The 18,267-nt window shown below is 49.1% G+C and overlaps 1 protein-coding gene across 1 annotated transcript in view; it reads left to right on the forward strand.

Annotated features, from left to right (window-relative positions):
• Positions 1–244: 244 nt before the first annotated feature.
• Positions 245–18,267, forward strand: part of VSIG10 (V-set and immunoglobulin domain containing 10) — a 37,545-nt gene continuing 19,522 nt past the window's right edge. Inside the window, exons 1-3 of the mRNA XM_059139485.1 lie at positions 245–762; positions 7,874–8,155; positions 17,880–18,182. Coding sequence (XP_058995468.1) covers positions 684–762; positions 7,874–8,155; positions 17,880–18,182 — 664 coding nt within the window. The 5' untranslated portion in view covers positions 245–683. The remainder of the gene's footprint in view (positions 763–7,873; positions 8,156–17,879; positions 18,183–18,267) is intronic.

Below are 18,267 nucleotides of genomic sequence, written 5' to 3' on the forward strand. Positions count from 1 at the left end.
CCCCAGAAGAGCTAAGCTGGGACGCCGAGGGGACCCTGAATTCTGCAGCTTGGCAGCCCGCCCCTCCGGCTGGCCACGCTCCTCCGGGTGCTGCAGCCGGAGCGCCCGGGAGGGGGAAGCAGCCGGCGAGCCGGAGCGGGGGAGCCGTCCTGCGGCAGCTGCAGAGCTCTGCCGGGCCCCAGCTGTCCCCGCGACTCCAGGCGGCCGTCCCGGGCGGAGTGGGCTTGGGGAGGGACCGGCCTCCGCGCTCCACCCCCGGCCGGGCCGGAGTCGGCTCGGCGCGCCCGGGCGCGCGCCCTTTGCATAAAGCCCTCCTCCCCGGCCAAGGTAGAGGAAGTTGGGCTCCCGCCTGGATGGGAGGCGGGAGGGAGTCCCGCTCCTGTTGTTTTCCGCGAGCCGGAGTGGGTGGCGGGCGCAGAGGGCGGGGTGCGCCCTCCCACCCCGGGCCGGGCGCTCCCCAGACAGAACCGCGCCGGCAGCCCCAGGCTGTTCCCACCGCCGGACGTCGGGCTCAGCGCAAGCATCCTTCCCGGAGATTGCGGAGAGTGGGGCTCCTCTGTCGTTCCGAGGACCTGGGAGGAGCACTCAGTACCCCAGGGGCCGGGGCCCTGGGGGTGGGGACGCGCACCCACCCAGCCGGAGCCCGCGATTCCTGAGGAGTCCCTGCCCGCCTCTGGAGCGAGATGGCCGCAGGCGTCCGGGCGTCCCGGCCGCAGGTCCTTGTCTGCCTCGGGGTGCTGCTGGCCCGCTGGGTCGCCGCAGGTAAGGGGCCGCGATCCGGAGGGAAAAGTTGAGTTTTGCCAGGCAAAGAGGAGAGCCAGGGACCCAATTCCCTCCGACTCCGCGGGAGCCGGTTGTGGCCGCGGCCCCGCAGCCGCCCCGGGAGGGTCTTGAGTTTCCTGCTCGCTGCTCGGCTCCTTTTGCAGGAAGGAATTTTCCCGGGCGCCTGATGGAGGGCAAGATAGCCCCAGTCTCTTGGAGTGGGCAGGCAGCGAGGCTGCAGAGGGCCTGCAGAGATGGAAATTTTGAAGATGGGAAAATTGGAGAGGCACGTGTAGGGGGGGAAGTGGCATTTTGTGGTGGGCTGCTTTTTTTTTTTTTTTTTTTGTGGACTGGTTTTTTGTTTGTTTGTTTGTTTGTAAATAACGTCGGATGTAAATTTGCTTTCTGGTTTTACCTGCTGCGCTGGGGCTCAAACTCCAGGCTGCTTTATTCTCTGCTTCCTCTGCCCAAGGTTGAATTCGCCTTACACTTGTAACCTGTGGACTTCCCTACACACCCTTGCAAGCCAACCGTGCGGATTAGCACATTCAAAAACCATGCCTTCCGTCCTTCGCCGTAAAGAAACACAAACAAAACCTTTTTATTTTGAAGTAATTTCAGACTTTGAGAAAACTCGCCTTTCCACTTGACATGACCTCTTCCACTTGACATGATTGGCAGAAGGCCTCAAATGCTTCATCTGTGCTCTCCCTTGTAACACTAAGTTTACAGGTTGTTTACAAAAATATATAGGATACAGAAATATTGAAAAAGCATTTCTGAATTTAATGCACCAGCGAATGTGTGTATTTTGTGTGCGGGGCAGGGTGACAAGTAGTGAGAGCAAGGACTCAGGTCAAGGGAAAGGAGATGGGGCCGGGAGGTGGTGTACCTTGCCGGAATACTTGGGGTGTTCTTTTCTTTTTCTTTCTTTTTTTTTTTTAATAAGATTTTATTTATTTATTTGAGAGAGAGAGAGAGATCACAAGCAGGCAGAGAGGCAGGCAGAGAGAGAGAGGAGGAAGCAGGCTCCCGCTGAGCAGAGAGCCCAATGCGGGACTTGATCCCAGGACCCTGAGATCATGACCTGAGCCGAAGGCAGAGGCTTACCCCACTGAGCCACCCAGGCGCCCTGGGGTGTTATTTTCTGTGTAGCCCATGCCGGCACACTGCTGATTGATTCCTGTAACAGGAATTGCCCCCCGCCCCCAGCTTCCTAGCAGCAAGTGCCAAAAGTTCCTAACCATTAGGCTGTCCTAAGATTTTGTTTTGTTTTCGGCAATCATTTAAAAACAGTAAAATTTCCCATAATCTAGGTTTCCAGTTTATCTGGAAAAAATGTGATGATCGGGCAGCCCCGGCTTTCCCACCTGGAACTGAGCAGTGGTTACACCTTCTCTCTAGGGCTTGTGACCCCAGATTTGCTCCACCTCTCCTGTTGTAGTACTTAGTCCTGACCCTCTTCTATGGACCTTACCTGCGGGCCCCTGCTGGTGTTTCACTTAGTGGTCACTGTGCTACGGGGAGGAGAGGACAGTCTCCAGTTGGCTCTCCCCGGAAGTTCCCTTCTCACCGGCTGTCTGCTGTGTTTACTGCGCCGTGATCATCAGGGGCCTTGGGACATCAGAACCCTGGGCGACAATGATCATTCTGGAATGAACCAGCTTTTAGCCTGGCTGCAGCTCACCACACAACGACGCTTCCTTCACTGCCATGCCCGGTCATTTTGCTATCAGGCCAAGTTCACCTTCATGGATAGTGCCAGGGGGCTTCCCTAGCTTGTATTTTTGCTGTTTGTTTTCCAAGTTGGGAGTTATCTCAGGAGAAAAAATTGTTACTTCACTCCAACAATGTTCACGCCTGCCCTGTCCCCTCAGCTTGTAAATCTCGGGTCATTCTTGGGGAAAAGTTGGTAGAAAAAAAATAAGTGTTGGGGTACAATCCCAGGTCTGTGAGCTATAGTAGGAGGGTAGCAATGGGAAATGGTTGCTTATATCGCTCCCTCCTTAGGTCCATATTCTGAATTTAAGGTGGGGGAAGGGAGGCCTTTGGGTAGGGAAGCCCGTGGATACCACGGGGACAGCTTCTGGTAAAGCAAACTATTAGGATGTCTTATTGTCTCATCTGTCTAATCGGGAGACCAGGATAAATCCCTGTGACTCAAAGGACTGAAGACCTCCGTGACAGTCCCAGCTCTCCTAGTGACTTTTGTGGGCTTTTAGGGGAAATCACTTAAGCTTTCTGGACCTCAGTTTTCTCATCTGTGAAATGAGGGAGTATGGAAAGATCAAGCATGGAACCATTGCTCCCTCGAGGACTGCCCCTTGGTGTCCCTGTTAGACAGAAGTCACTAACAGATGACCAAATTCTTTTCCACTCAGCTGGGGCTCAGCCTGCCTCATTTTAAACCCAGCCCTCAGGACTTGCCACATCTCAGGACAAAATGACCTTCAAGGTCACCTTCAGCTTCAGCGGTTAAAAAGAATGGAGTAAGCAGGGGCACCTGGGTGGCTCAGTGGGTTAAAGCCTCTGCTTTCGGCTCAGGTCATGATCCCAGGGACCTGGGATCGAGCCCCACATCAGGCTCTCTGCTCAGTGAGGAGCCTGCTTCCTCCTCTCTCTCTCTGCCTGCCTCTCTGCCTACTTCTGATCTGTCTGTCAAATAAATAAATTAAAAAAAAAAAGAATGGAGTAAGCAAAGTGAAATGCCTTGAAATGGCTTCTTTTATGATTGCGTCTTTCTGCTCCTTGGAGAAGACAATGTTAGCTCAAGTTCCAGAACGAGACTTTTGCCAAGGCTTTTCCAGGTTCTTTCTTTATTCATCTGCCAGGGAGCTGGGAAGGGGCAGGTCCGTAATTCTATAGTTCATCTTCTCTCCTCCATGCGCATTGCCTCTGAGAACTTGGGTTCTCAGGCCTAATGGTTTAAAAAGAATTCTCACCTGCTTTTCAAAGTCATTGTTCAGAAGCCTTTCCTGCTGTTTTGGAATCTCTAGCATTACAAGACATTGTCTGCCTTCCAGTGAGTGACTTAGAGTTTTTTGGTTTTGGGGTGGTTTTTTTGGTTTTTTGGTTTCTTTTTTTTGTTTGTTTCTCATGTTTGGCAGTTGGGAGTGGTGTGGCACCCAAGATGAGGCGAGAGTTGGAACGTCCTGTTGCCCCAGGCTCCAGGGTTAGAAGGAGCCCCTTCTAAGTAGACAAAAGACCAAAAGCATATCACTGTTATTGTTTATAATAGGGAAGGCTTTTCAGAGGCAGGTGGCAGTTTATTTATTTTCTTAACTGCTTTATTAAGATATCATTTACTCACCCTTTTAAAGTATACAATTCAGTGGTTTTTAGTAGGTTCACAAGATTGTGCAACTGTCACCACTAATTGAGTCCAGAATGTTTTCATCACTCCAGAAAGAAAGAAAGAAAGTAGTATCGCAGTATTCTTCACTATTACCAGTCACTCCTCACTACTTCCTCCCCCCCAACCCCCGACAACCCACTTGCCCCAACCCTACACAACTGCTAATCTACTTTTGATCTCCATAGATTTGCCTATTTTGGACATTTCATATAAATGGGATCACAGGGTATGGAGTCTTTTAGAACTGCCTTCTTTCACTTACTGTAATGTTGGCAGGATTCATCCATGCTGTGGTTTGCACTCCATTCCTTTTAATGGCTGAATAATACTCCCCTGGATGGATATACCACATTTTATTTGTCCATTCTTCAGCCATCAGCCGGTGGGCATGTGGGTTGTTTTCATCATTTTTTTTTTTTTAATTTATTTAACAGAGATCACAAGTAGGCAGAGAGGCAGGCAGAGAGAGTGGGACTCGATTCCAGGACCCTGGGATCATGACCTGAGCTGAAGGCAGAGGCTTTAACCGACTGAGCCACCCAGGCGCTCTGGGCTGTTTCCATCTTTTGGTAGTGATGAATAACACTGCTGTGAATGCACATGTAAAGTCTGTGAAGACGTAGGTTTTCATTTCTCCTGGATCTACACCTTGGGGTGGAATTGCTGAGTCACGTTGTGACTTTAACCTTGTGAGGAAATGCCACGCCGTTTTCCAAAGGAGCGGCCCCATTAAAAAATCCTACCAACGACGCGTAAGGATTCCAGTTTCTTTGCATTTTTGCCAGTATTTGTTCATTTGCTGTGGTCTTTGATTTTAGCCATTCCAGTGAGTATGAAGTGGTACGTGTCTTATTGTGGTTTTCTTTTCATTGCCTTAGTGACTAACAGTGAGCGTCTTCTCACGTGCTTATTGGCCTTCCGTATATCTTTTTGGAGAAATATCCATTCAGATCTTTTGCCCATTTTAAAATTTTTATTATTTTTTATTTTTAATTTTTTAAAAAATTTTGTGTATTTATCTGACGCAGGGAAAGAAAGATCACAAGTAGGCAGAGAGGCAGGCAGAGAGAGCAGGGGAAGCAGGCTCCCCAGTGAGCAGAGAGCCTGATTCGGAGCTCGATCCCAGGACCCTGAGATCATGACCTGAGCTGAAGGCAGAGGCTTAACCCACTGAGCCACTCAGGCGCCCCCTTTGCCCATTTTAAAAATGGTATTATTTATCTTTTTATTTTTGAGTGGTGAGAGTTCTTCATATGTTCTGGATACAAACCCGTCATCAGGTGGTTTGCAGACATTTTTATCACAGTCTGTAGTCTGTCTTCTCACTCTGTGGATGGTGTCCTTGGATGCACAAAAGTCTTTATTTTGACAAAATCCAATTTAGTCATTTTTCTTTCGTTACTTGTGATTTTAGTGTCCTGAGAAACCATTGCTTAACCCAAAGTGACAAAGATTTATTCTTTTTTCTTTTCTAAGCATTTTATAGTTTTAGCTCTTATATTTAGAGCTATGGTCCATTTTGAGTTAATTTTTTTTCTTAAGATTTTATTTATTTATTTGACAGAGAGAGATCACAAGTAGGCAGAGAGGCAGGCAGAGAGAGAGAGAGAGAGGAGGAAGAAGGCTCCATGTTGAGCAGAGAGCCCGATGCGGGGCTTGATCCCAGGACCCCGAGATCATGACCTGAGCCAAAGGCAGAGGTTTTAACCCACTGAGTCACCTAGGCACCCCAATTTTGAGTTAATTTTTATATATGTTGTGAGGTAAGGGGTCTAACCTCATTCTTTTGTACGCGGATGCCCAGTTGTCCCTGTGCGGTTGTCAAAGGCAATTTATTTTTTAATGAAATACCACCTTTCACAAACCCCAGTGTATTCACATACTTTGAAAACTTCTGATGTGGTGGACAGAGAACATTTTAGAGGACAGCAAGAAGTCTAGCTTCTGGTCCCACCCTGCTACCTTCTCACAGTAGAACTTGGATCTAACCCACTTTCCTTCTTGGCATCACACCTTTCCCATCTACTGAGTGCAACAACATGAGTAGAAGACTCCTAACAGGTTCTGCCCATTAGTTCTGTGCCTGCAGCCTCTTTGTATTTGGACTTTGATTGTGGAGGGGGGCTGTTATGTCTTGACACTTCTCAGCAAATCGGCTGAGAAGCAAATTTGCTTCTTGTTACCTGGTGACAGTCTGTGCCAGATCTGTTGCCCTTCACACCTGTCAGTCATGAGTAAGCATTAGAATCACCTGGAGATCTGCCTTCAACGCAGGTCATGATCCCAGGGTCTGAGGATCGAGCCCCACATCAGGCTCTCTGCTTAGCAGGGAGCCTGCTTCCCCCTCCCTCTGCCTGCCTCTCTGCCTACTTGCGATCTCTCAAAATAAATAAATAAATAAATAATCTTTAAAAAAAATCACCTGGAGGGCTTGTTAAAATGCAGTGCTACCTTCCACCTCCATCCCTAGATAGGGGATTTATCTGATTTACATATTCTGGGGTGGGACCTGATAATTGGCAGTTCTAACGTGACGCTGCTGCTGCTGATCTGGGCTTTCGAACACGCTGTTCCCTCTTCCTGGGAGCCCCAATTTCCGTGTACCTGGCTAATTCCTACCTGTCCATGAGATCTCAGTGTGGCCTCCTGGAGGAGGCCTTCTATGGCAGTCATCCCAGCTGGGCTTAGGAGCCCCTTCTCTGAGGCCATGTCATGGTATTGATCACCCTGGATGATAATTGCCGGTTTATTGTCTGTTTCCCCCACTAGACTGTGAGATTCTGGAGGTCTGTCTCTGTGTTGCCCATCACTGGCTCCCCAGTGCCTAACACAGGGCATGGCCAAAGTTGGAGCAGCAAGAGAGCTTTGACTACCAGGATCGTTTGCACCAGCAATGGCAAGAGCCAGCAGTAGGAAGGTGGGATCAAAGCCCAGGCCCTCTTACTTCCATCCCTTCTGGATTTCCAAGCAAATAAAACCATTTGGGTTCTGTATGGGTTATTTATTGCCTGCCACATTAGTACTGCATAGCAATCACAAAATGACCGAAAGTGCTCAATATAGCTCAAGGGCTGGGGTTAGTCGGCTCTGCTGATCTTGCCTGGGCTCACTCACGTGTCTGGGCATCCACTGGGTGGCTGGGGGCTGACCTGGACGGGCCTCAGCTCAGATGATTGAGACACCTGGGGTCTTTATATGTAGCTCTCATCCTCTTCCTGGGTCCTATCACGGGCATGTCCGGCTCCAGGTGATGGCAGGAGGTGTGAGCAAGACCAGTTAAGCCAAGTGCTTAAGCCTCTGTGGGGTGGGAGCGCAGCCAGTCCTGCGGTGCAGGGCACGGGTGGTGCGGGGAGGGGGAGATCTGGGGCTATCTCTGTGGTTGCCGTTCAGGGCAGGTTCATCATCGGCCCTGGCAGTAATCTCCACAGAGTGCTTAAAAACACTCCCCTGGGGGCGCCTGGGTGGCTCAGCGGGTTAAAACCTCTGCCTTCGGCTCAGGTCATGATCCCGGGGTCTTGGGATCCAGCCGGCGCATCAGGCTCTCTGCTCGGTGGGGAGTCTGCTTCCCCTCCCGCCTCTGCCTGCTTGTGATATCCGTCTGTCAAACAAAAGGAAAAAAAAAATCTTAAAAAAAACAACAGCACACACACACCTTAATTTTTTTTTTTTTTTTAATCCTAATGCAGAGGGATGGTGCACAGGGGAGGGTGTTCAGAGATGAAGAGATGTAGTAACAGCCTGACCTTCCTCGTGCAGGGTTGGAGGCTCTGGTCATTGGAGAGGTTCACGAGAACATTACTCTGCACTGTGGCAACATCTCGGGACCAAGGGGCCCGGTAACCTGGTACCGGAATGACTCGGAGCCTGTCTTCCTCCTGTCCTCCAATTCCAGCTTCCCGCCGGCTGAGCCACGCTTCTCTCTGGCAGATGCCAGTTCGCTGCACATCAAGGCGCTGAGGCTGCAGGATGAGGGCAACTACACCTGCTGGGAGGTCCTGAACGAGACTCGGTGGTTCCGAGTGTGGCTGCAGGTGGCAGGTAAGTGTGGTGGCAGGGGCCTGGGGCCGGCTGGCCAGGCACACAGAGCCTTGGGCGGGAGGAAGGCTTTGGAGGCATGCCCGGGTTTTGTCCTGGGCTCTGCTACCTGCAAGCCCAGTCACCTCTCATACCTGGATGTTCTCATCTGTGAAATGGGGGTGAAAAGAATTCTCCTGTCCTAGGATTGCTGTGAAGACTGGATTCTGGTTTATGTCAATAAACTGCTGTTGATGGCTCCTGGCACATTAGTTAGCGATTACTTTCAGCTGGTTAGTGCCGTCCTTGCTGTGAATACGATTTTATTATGCACCGCAGTCAGAGCATATAACATGATGGAGTCAGACCGCCCAAGTTCCAGTCCTGGGGTTGTGTCACCTTGAGTTAGGATCTCAGAGCATTACTTGTCCTTATTTGTTAATTGAGGATGATACATCATGGACCTTGGTAGGTCTAGTGCTCCAATGCTACGGTGCTTACTATAGGGCTTTGGTGTGAGCTACTATTGTATAACATGCTGCACTTCTCTCAAACAGTATATTCTCTGTGGATATACGTGCATGAATTTAGAATAGGGGTTGGCAAACTCGAGCCATATCTGTGGGTCTTATCTGACCTGCGGGCTACGAATATTTTTTACATTTTGAAAGGCTTGGAAAAAAACCCAAAGACGAATGATAATTATGACATGTAAAAATGATATGAAGTTCCAGTGCCCATAAAGAAGGCTTTGTTGGGACACAGCCACGCTCTGAGTGCCTTTGGTGCTGTCCTGGCAGAGTTGAGTGGCAGTGATGCGGGGTGGGTGACCTGCAAAGCCTAAAATATTTACTCGATGGCCCTTTGCAAAGAAAGTGGTGCTGCATACTGGTTTAGACGGATAGTCCCATGTTCTAGATCCAGAATGTGTCATTTAGTAGAAATAGACGCGTGATGCCTACTGCTCCCTAGTTATCATCTGTAAGATAATTTATTTATTTCTTTATTATTCAGTATATATCTATTGAAAGCCTGGTGCCGGGCACTGGTCAAGGCACTGGGCCACAGGAGTGAACAGGACAGACAGGGCCCCTACATGCATGGAGCTCACATCCTAGTGAGGGAAGATGGACCCGTAAGCAAGTACATGAATGTGTCAGGCAGTACCAGAGTGATGAGGGCAGAGAGTCAAGGTGGGGTGATTCTCTGAAACCCTTTATTTTTTAAAATATTTTTTTAAGATTTTTTTTTTTTTTTAATTTGACAAAGATCACAAGTAGGCAGAGAGGCAGGCAGAGAGAGAAAGGAGGAAGCAGGCTCCCTGCCGAGCAGAGAGTCCGATTCGGGACTCGATCCCAGGACCCTAAGATCATGACCCGAGCCAAAGACAGAGGCTTAACCTACTGAGCCACTCAGGCGCCCTCTCTGAGAGCTCTTTAAATGAGGGGGATCAGAGAGAACCTTTTGGAGGAAGTGACATTTCAGCTGAACAATGAGTAGGAGCCCGTTGTGCAGAGATAAGAGTAACTATAGGAAGAACTATTTCCTGGGCCAGATGAGTTGAGTGTGATGCGTTTACAGATGGGGAGAAGACTAGTGTGGTGGGAGCCCGGTGTGTGAGAGGTATGGGTTGAATTATATCCCTCCAAAATACTGAAATTCCAACTCTTGGTATCTGTGAATGGGACCTTACTGAGAAATAGGGTCTTTGCTGATGGAATCAAGTTTAGATGAGGTCATTCGGTGGGCCCTCATCCAAACTGATGGGCATCCTTCTTTTTTTTTTTCTTTTTAAAGATTTTATTTATTTATTTGACAGAGATCACAAGTAGGCAGAGAGGCAGGCGGGGTGGGGGGCAGCAGGCTCCCTGCTGAGCAGAGAGCCCGATGCGAGGCTCAATCCCGGGACCCTGGGATCATGACCTGAGCCACCCAGGTGCCCCTGATTGGCATCTTTCTAAGGAGAGGAAAAGGCACGTGACACCCAGGAAATTATGCCGGAACAACAGAGGCAGAAAGTGGAGAGATGCTGTTGGAAGCCTAGAAATGCCAGGGACTGATGACCGCCACCGGAAGCCAGGGAAAGAGGGAGGAAGGATTCTCCCCTGCCCTCCTGACACGTGAATTTCAGACTTCTGGCCTCCAAAACTGTGAGAGAACCCATGTCTGTTGTTTAAGCCACCTCATTTGTGGGACTTTGTAAAGGCAGCCTCAAGAAACTCATACACCCAGCAAGGAGTTGAGATTTTTATTGTTGCTATGGTGGGTGCTGGAGGAAAACTCCTGGAGCCTGAAGCTTGGATGTGGCATTATTTCAGTTACACATGCAGGCTGTATGTGTGTGATCTCAGGAAGGACTGATAAAAATAGGGAAGCCGACTGGAGGCATTAGAGGTTGGTGGCCAGAACCAGGGTGGTGGCAGTGGCCTTGGTGAAATGCACAGCCTCAGAAATGATGTTGGAGGTAGACCAATAAGACATGCTGGTGGATTGGAAGTGGAGGATGAAGAAAAGCAAGGCTTCAAGGACGTGTCTGGGTTTCTGGATGGTCTCTAAAGTTTCTGCCCACTCTGGAATTTGGGACTGCAGTGGTTTTGCGTTTGGAGATGCCACAGTTGAACGGCTGAATTGCCAAGAATGAATGTGGGTGTATTAAAAATGTCACCCATCTTGGCCCAGCTCTGTTCAGTTCCTACTTGTGAGCGCAGGGGCCACTCATTCCTGCTGCCAGTCATTAATAATTCCTCATGGCAGTCTCCGCAATAAAGGCCTTCTCTCTTGACCACAGAGTAAGACAGCATTAACGACTTGTGGCTTTTTTTTTTTTTTTTAAATCATCACTCTCTCCAGTTTATGGTGACTTTATCTGACATTGATTAATCATTGGCTAAGTTTATGGGAGGGTGGATTAGTTTCATTATTGCCTTATAGGGACATAAATGTAAGGCCTTTTTATAATGCACATGAACTTAAAATCTTAAAAGAATCACTAAACTCAAATGGCTCTTGGGGCTCCCTGAGTTACTGTGATGTGATTTGTATTACGGAACGTCTTCATTTGGACACATACGGTGTCCCCGACTGGTGTGGGCTTGTTTGTGAAAACTGAATGCAGACCTAGTTTGGGGTGCCGTAACCACAGTAACGTAGGCTGGGTGGTTTCAACAACAAACACTTCTGGCAGTTCTGGAAGCTGGGAAGTCCCAGATCAAGGTGCCGGGAGATGTAGTGTCTGGCGAGGCTCACTTCCTGGTTTGTAGATAGGTTTTCTCATTGTGTCCTCAGTTGATGGAAGGTAGAGAGAGAGAGAGGAAGGAGGGGTCTTTTCTTAGAAGGGCTCCAGTCCCATTCATGAGGACTTAACTCTCATGACCTCCTCATCACCTCCTCCCAAAGGCCCCAACTCCAAATACCATCATATTGGGAATTAGGTTTCAACATGAATTTTGGAGGGGATACAAGCATTCAGTCCATAACACAGATGTCCTGTGATTTCCCACATACCAGAGCCCTCCAGAATCTCAGGTCTCAATCCCATTCTAGGACAAACCCTGGCAAACACAGACCCTTCCAGGCCTCAGGGAGCCCCTTGCGGCTCCTCCTTTGACAGTGGCTGAAGGGGAGGCCTTGACATCTCAGATGGGACTCGGCCCTTATTTTGCATGGAAGATTTTGGAATATGGATTAAGCCTAATCCATTTCTGGGAGGGGAGGGCCATCGTACTGCTGCGTAGCTGTGAGCATACACTGAGGTCCAGCTGCCTGCATTCAAATCCAAGTGCTGGGGGCTGTTGTCCTGGAGACATTGAGAAAGTCCCTTGAACTCCTCTCACTTGTATGCACTTGGTTCATGTTACCTTGGCCACCTTGTTAAACAGGTGATGGGTTTCCTCTGGGAAAAATGCATCTCAGGTTCCCAGCAATCCATTAACACCCAACCCTTTGGAATGGGACCTTCTGTGGGTCAGGGATTCTGTGGGTCCTGATCTTGCTTTTCCCGTCTTTTCACTGACGTGGTTGATAACTGAGTCTCTTAAGGAGAAAAGTTTGGAAACATTTGAACATGGCCTTGGAAGGGAGGGAAAGGAAATTCTGAGATGTGATGAGTTGTTATCTGTAAGTGACTTTGAGTGTGTGGCCAGAGGTGCCAGAGAGACACAAAGCTGGCTGTATATGGGCCAGTAGCTTCTCCCTCCCTACTGCTGAGATCACTGGCTATTGATCGGGGGACATTTGGTGTCTCTGCCTTCCAGGGAATCAGGTTTTCTGTGCACTGGGATGATTTAATATGCCTGGGATGGGCACTGCGATGTGATTTTGTTACTTGTCTCAGGACATGAGACTGTACTATATTACTTGCTAATTTAATGTTGCAGTTGAAGAATCTTGTCTGCCGGATTGGGACCCCTGCTCCTGAGAAGACAGGAATCCTTTAGTCTAGGGCAGTTCGGGGCTGCCAACTTTATTTCATGGACTTACGCACCCTCTTCTGCCTCCAAATTGGGATGGGCAGGAGGTTAGAACTGCTGTGTTTACCTGCAGGAAGTCTGGAGGGATGGGCAAGGTAGCACAGACCTGAACACATGCCACTAGACTTTGTTCTTCTTTAAAGATATCAGCTCTCATGCACTGGTGAGCGGAATGATCAGATGATCCCATGGCAGCCTGCAGTCAGACTTCATGGTACGTGGTGCCAGGCTCTCACCGTGTCAGTTTTTCTCAGGCCACTCAAGTGTTGAGGGGGCATTTGAGCTGGATGGCACGTGGACTGTGAGGAAGCTGGTTGGTATTGACCTCCAAGAATCTCTTTGGAGTCAGCCTGGGAGTGCTCCCATCTAGCAAGCGATGTGGCCGTCACATCAGGAGAGGCCAGGAAGGGGCCTCAGGAAAGTCCCGTGTTCCGTGACTAATTGGGTTCATCTCTTTGCCCTCATCCTATAATGCCGAGGGTGACACTGTGCCTCCTCAGAACATAAGGTCCTCAGGAAAGAGTGTTTGGGCCGCACTGAAGAAAGATTTTTTTTTGTTTCCTTCGGAAAGTGGAGGACCCTTGCTTAGAGATTGATTACCTTGAGTCTTGCCAAGCTCATCTGAAGCAGAGATGGGTGCTTGTAAGAAGCTGAAGACCTCTGGGGTCCAGCTCTTTGGACAGGAACAGCAGTCACCTGGGAAATCGGGATGCAGTGGGGTTGTTGCATGTGTCTCTACGTTCAGTCTCTAAAAGTGATATCAAAAAAGTCTCTTTGAGGGGTGTCTGGGTGGCTCAGTGGGTTAAAGCCTCTGTCGTCGGCTCAGGTCAGGATCCCAGGGTCCTGGGATCGAGCCCTGCATCAGGCTTTCTGCTCACCAGGGAGCCTGCTTCCCTCCCTCTCTCTGCCTGTCTCTCTGCCTACTTGTGATCTCTGTCTGTCAAATAAATAAATAAAATCTTAAAAAAAAAGAAAACAAAAAAACCTAGGGACGCCTGAGTGGCTCAGTTGGTTGAGCAGCTGCCTTCGGCTCAGGTCATGATCCCAGCATCCTGGGATTGAGTCCCACATTGGGCTCCTTGCTCAGCAGGGAGCCTGCTTCTCCCTTTGTCTCTGCCTGCCACTCTGTCTGCCTGTGCTCACTCCCTCTCTCTCCCTCTCTCTCTGACAAATAAGTAAATTTAAAAATCTTGAAAAAAAAAATAAATTAGTGTAAAAAAAAAAGTCTCTGTGAGTTCCCCCAAGGATCTTATCCCACTCTAAAACTATAGGTATGCCCACTCATTAGCACAGACTACCTGGTACATTTTTAGGTCATTTTCAAATCAAAATGCTAGTCTGAAAGCAGATGCCTGACGACAACTCTTCCTGTTGGCGGGGAACCCAAAACACGGAGATGAGAATCTCCCTCCTGAGTTATAAGTCAACCCTGTGAGACCCTTGACTGGCCAAACGACGTTTATGGAGGGGAAGGAAAGAAGCGAGTTGTTCCCATGTCAGGAATGTCCACAGAGAAGAGGAAGGCAGTGGCACTGGTAGATTGTTCTAGAACAGGAATCCAACTTTTTCTGTAGAGGGCCAGATGGTAAATATTTTAGATGGTATGGCCCGATGGGTAAAGTCGAGGATGTTATATAAAAACTTACATAACAAGAGTGAAAACACACTTCCACATTTTTAAAAAAGATTTTATTTATTTGAGAGAGAGTGTGTGTGAGCAGGAGCAGGGGCAGGGGGGAGCCGAGGCAGAGCGAGCAGCAGACTCCTCGCTGAGCAGGGAGCCGGTGTGGGTGTCCATCCTGGGACCCCGAGATCATGACCTGGGCTGTAGGCAGACAGTGAACCATTTGAGCCACCCCGGTGTCCCTCTGTCTGTTCTTTTCATTTCGTAGGAAAGACGAGGGAATGAGAGCAATGGGCACTTGTCCAAGGTTGTCCCTCAGTTGGATTTACACCCAGGTCTGTGAATTCAGAGCATAAGCTTATAACCACAAGGCTGAGGCATGCATCCAGGACGGAGCTGAGAACTCAAAGTACAGTAACCAAGGCATCAGTTAGATCTCAAACCTTTGTCACCACTCTCTATTTTTATTTATTTCCTCTTTTATTTTTGCCACCTCTCCCGTCTCTCTGCCTCTGAGTGCCACTGTCACCCTGCCAAAAAAAAAAAAAGGCACTGGTTGGCTTCTGTTTAAGAATAAATATCACATGGGTGGAGAAAACAGTGGAAGGGAAGGAATTGGGTACCTCCTTCTATGTAGTAAAGTCGGATCAAGGGAGGAACCCCAGGGAATCAGGAAGATGGCGTCAGCTTTAATTAAGAAAGCAGACTTAACCCAAGGGGTTTATGCAAGCTGTAACCTCTGAACACTTAATTCAGGAGGCTGGGAAGGTTCTCTTGTTTGATTTATTTTCCTAATCCTGCCACCTGTTCCTTCTTATCCATTCCCTGTATCCGAAGCTGTTTCTTGCTGAGAATTGTGCTGCTCAAAAAGCCCCTCCCAGCCAGGTTCTGGGGGGGTCCACACTGTCCATGCTGGGCCGCTGCGGCCCTCCAGACCACAGTTCAGAAGACCCAGGCTAATCTAAAGCCCGGGCTTTGACTGTTAGTGCCCAGAGATACCCTCTGCTTCGTTGGATGCCTGCCAACCTGGGCACGCCCTATTACCTGTTGGTCTGCATACCTAACCAACTAGCCAGCAACAGTAAATGGTACCTCCCAAACTAATGGCATAATTTTTTCCGCAGACCCTCTAAGGGAGATGACACGATTCCAGCAGGTCCGTGCAAATATTGGGAGCCAGCCCCAACCTGAGCAGCATATGCTCAAGAATGGTGTCCTGGGAAACCCACCATTCCTGTAGTTATACAATGGCTCGAGACATAGGTGAAGTAGGTGTTGTACTTTAAGGGGCTCTGGGAGAGCCTTTTCCGTCCTGGAATAATTTTTCCAACTGGCCTGTTTCTGTTCCAATTCTACAGTCATAGATGTATTCCTTTGGTTAAACATTGCCCTTCCTGGATTCTTCTTTTTTTTTTTTTTTTTTTTAAAGATTTTATTTATTTATTTGACAGAGAGAAATCACAAGTAGGCAGAGAGGCAGGCAGAGAGAGAGAGAGAGAGAGAGGAGGAAGCAGGCTCCCTGCTGAGCAGAGAGCCTGATGCGGCACTCGATCCCAGGACCCTGAGATCATGACCTGAGCCGAAGGCAGCGGCTTAACCACTGAGCCACCCAGGCGCCCCTGGATTCTTCTTTTTAAGAGGGGTAGTCTCAGGGTCCCCGGGTGGCTCAGTCGGGTAAGCCTCTGCCTTTGGCTCAGGTCATGATCCCGAGGTCCTAGGATAGAGCCCCACATCGGACTCCTTGCTTTGAGGGGAGCCTGCTTCTCCCTCTTTCTTGCCTCTCTCCTCTGCTCATTCTCTCTCCCCCTCCCTCTCTCTCTCAAATAAATGAATAAAATCTTAAAAACAAATAAAAGGGGTAGTCTCTGGGAGAGGTAACACACTCGGTGGCTTTAGTCTAAACAGGTTTTAACTACGGACAACTGGGTGACTCAGTCGGTTAAACGTCTGCCTTCAGCTCAGGTCATGATCCCAGGCTCCTTGCTCAGCAGGGAGCCTGCTTCTCCCTCTTCTTTCCACTCCGTCTGCTTGTTTTCTCTCTCTCTTTCTTTCTGACAAACAAATAAATAACATCGTAAAATAAATAAATAAATAGGTGTTAATTATATTTCTTTCAACAAAAGAGATATGGCATCTTGGATGCACTGGGTACCAGCTGTGGGAGGGCATTCCTGGGAATGAGAAGATGTTCAGAAATGTCAGGGGTCCCAGATAAGACCCAGCACTTCCCAAGCGCTTCCAACGTGACCCGCATTATTCTTTTTTTTTTTTTTCTTTCCTTTTTAAAGATTTTATTTATTTATTTGACAGAGAGAAATCACAAGTAGATGGAGAAGCAGGCAGAGAGAGAGAGAGGGAAGCAGGCTCCCCGCCGAGCAGAGAGCCCGATGCGGGACTCGATCCCAGGACCCTGAGATCATGACCTGAGCCGAAGGCAGCGGCTTAACCCACTGAGCCACCCAGGCGCCCCGACCCGCATTATTCTGAGTGTTCTCAGTACTCACTGAAGTATCACAGCAGCCCCTCGCAGTGGGTTCTAGCATGGCCCCCAATTTTTAAAATTTATTTTTGTTTTTAAAAAATATTTTATTTATTTATTTGACAGAGATAGAGATCACAAGTAGGCAGAGAGAGAGGGGAAAGCAGGTTCCCTGCTGAGCAGAGAGCCTGATGGGGGGCTCGATCCCAGGACCCCGAGATCATGACCTGAGCCAAAGGCAGAGGCTTAACCCACTGAGCCACCCAGGTGCCCCATGGCTCCCAATTTACAGATGCGGAAATGGAGGCTCAGAGAGGTTAAGGTCACAGCTAGTGAATGGAGTCCAGAGTGGGGCCTGGAGCCAATGTTTCTTGTCTTTCGGTGTGAAATTGGACTAGGACTCCCCAACCCCATCACCAGGTTCAGTGATTCTCTAGGAGAAGTCCTAGGACTCAGCATGTAATTTATTAGAGTGAGAGGCTACAAAGCAAAATCAGCAAAGGAAAAAGGCACATGGGGTTAAGTCCGAGGAAAGCCACGAACAAGCCTCCACGAGTCCTTTCCCAGGGGCATCACATGGGACATGTTTAATTCTTCTGGGAGCTAATTGTGGCAACACATGTGAGATGCTGTCTGCCAGGAAAGCCCCTTAGACACGGCGCACCGTGGATTTTCCTTGGGAGCTAGTCACACAGGCACCCGCTGCTGAGCACGTACCAAAATTCCAGACTCCCAGAGGGAGGGGAGGCAGGTGTTCAACTTAAACCACACGGTTTGTGCAAATGGTTCTCCAGTAAGCCTCGCTCTTGTCCGTTCTGGGAATGGCCGGGACCCCCCTGAAATCCATGTTGCCATCACCAGCCAAGGCCGGCCTGGCAAGCGGGTCTGCCGTGTTAACTCTGTTTGTGCGCAGGTAGCCCCTCCACTCACCAGTGTCTCTGAAAAGGAGCGATTTGCATGTTTCCCTTCTAAGGATTGAGCCCCCCATCCCCAATAAATCTACCTTTATCTCAGGATTCGAATGCAGAAGGGCACTTAGCATAGCATTCATCACATAATTAGTATTTGGTGGATGTTGTTACCCTCATTAGCCGCTTCCTGATCATTTCTGTGTCTGCTAGATCTGGTAAGGAGTTCAGGTTAACTCTTAAGTAATTAATGTTTCTCCATTCCCAGGGGGCCCCTATGAGGTCGAGGTCAATATCTCCAGCACTGGCAAGCTCCCCAACAGCACCGTCTATGCAGCCAAGGGCTCCCAGGTGGCCTTCAGCTGCAGCAGTAGCTCCTGGCCTCCACCAATGGTTGAATGGCAGTTCCGGGCCCCAGATTCCAGAACCGAGCCCTTTGGAAATAACCTGACTGTCAACTGCTTCACTCTGCTGCTTATGTCACAAAACCTGCAAGGAAACTACACCTGTTTGGCCACGAACATGCGCAGTGGGAGACAGCGAAAGGTGACCACCGAGCTCCTGGTCTACTGTGCGTAAGAAGCGCTCCCCTCCCCCTCTCCCACTCCCTCACCTTGACCCTCATGAACTGTATGTTTGTGCCCTTCCTTTTGTCT

This window comes from Mustela lutreola, chromosome 11 (genome assembly GCF_030435805.1).
Source record: "Mustela lutreola isolate mMusLut2 chromosome 11, mMusLut2.pri, whole genome shotgun sequence".
NCBI lineage: Eukaryota > Metazoa > Chordata > Mammalia > Carnivora > Mustelidae > Mustela > Mustela lutreola.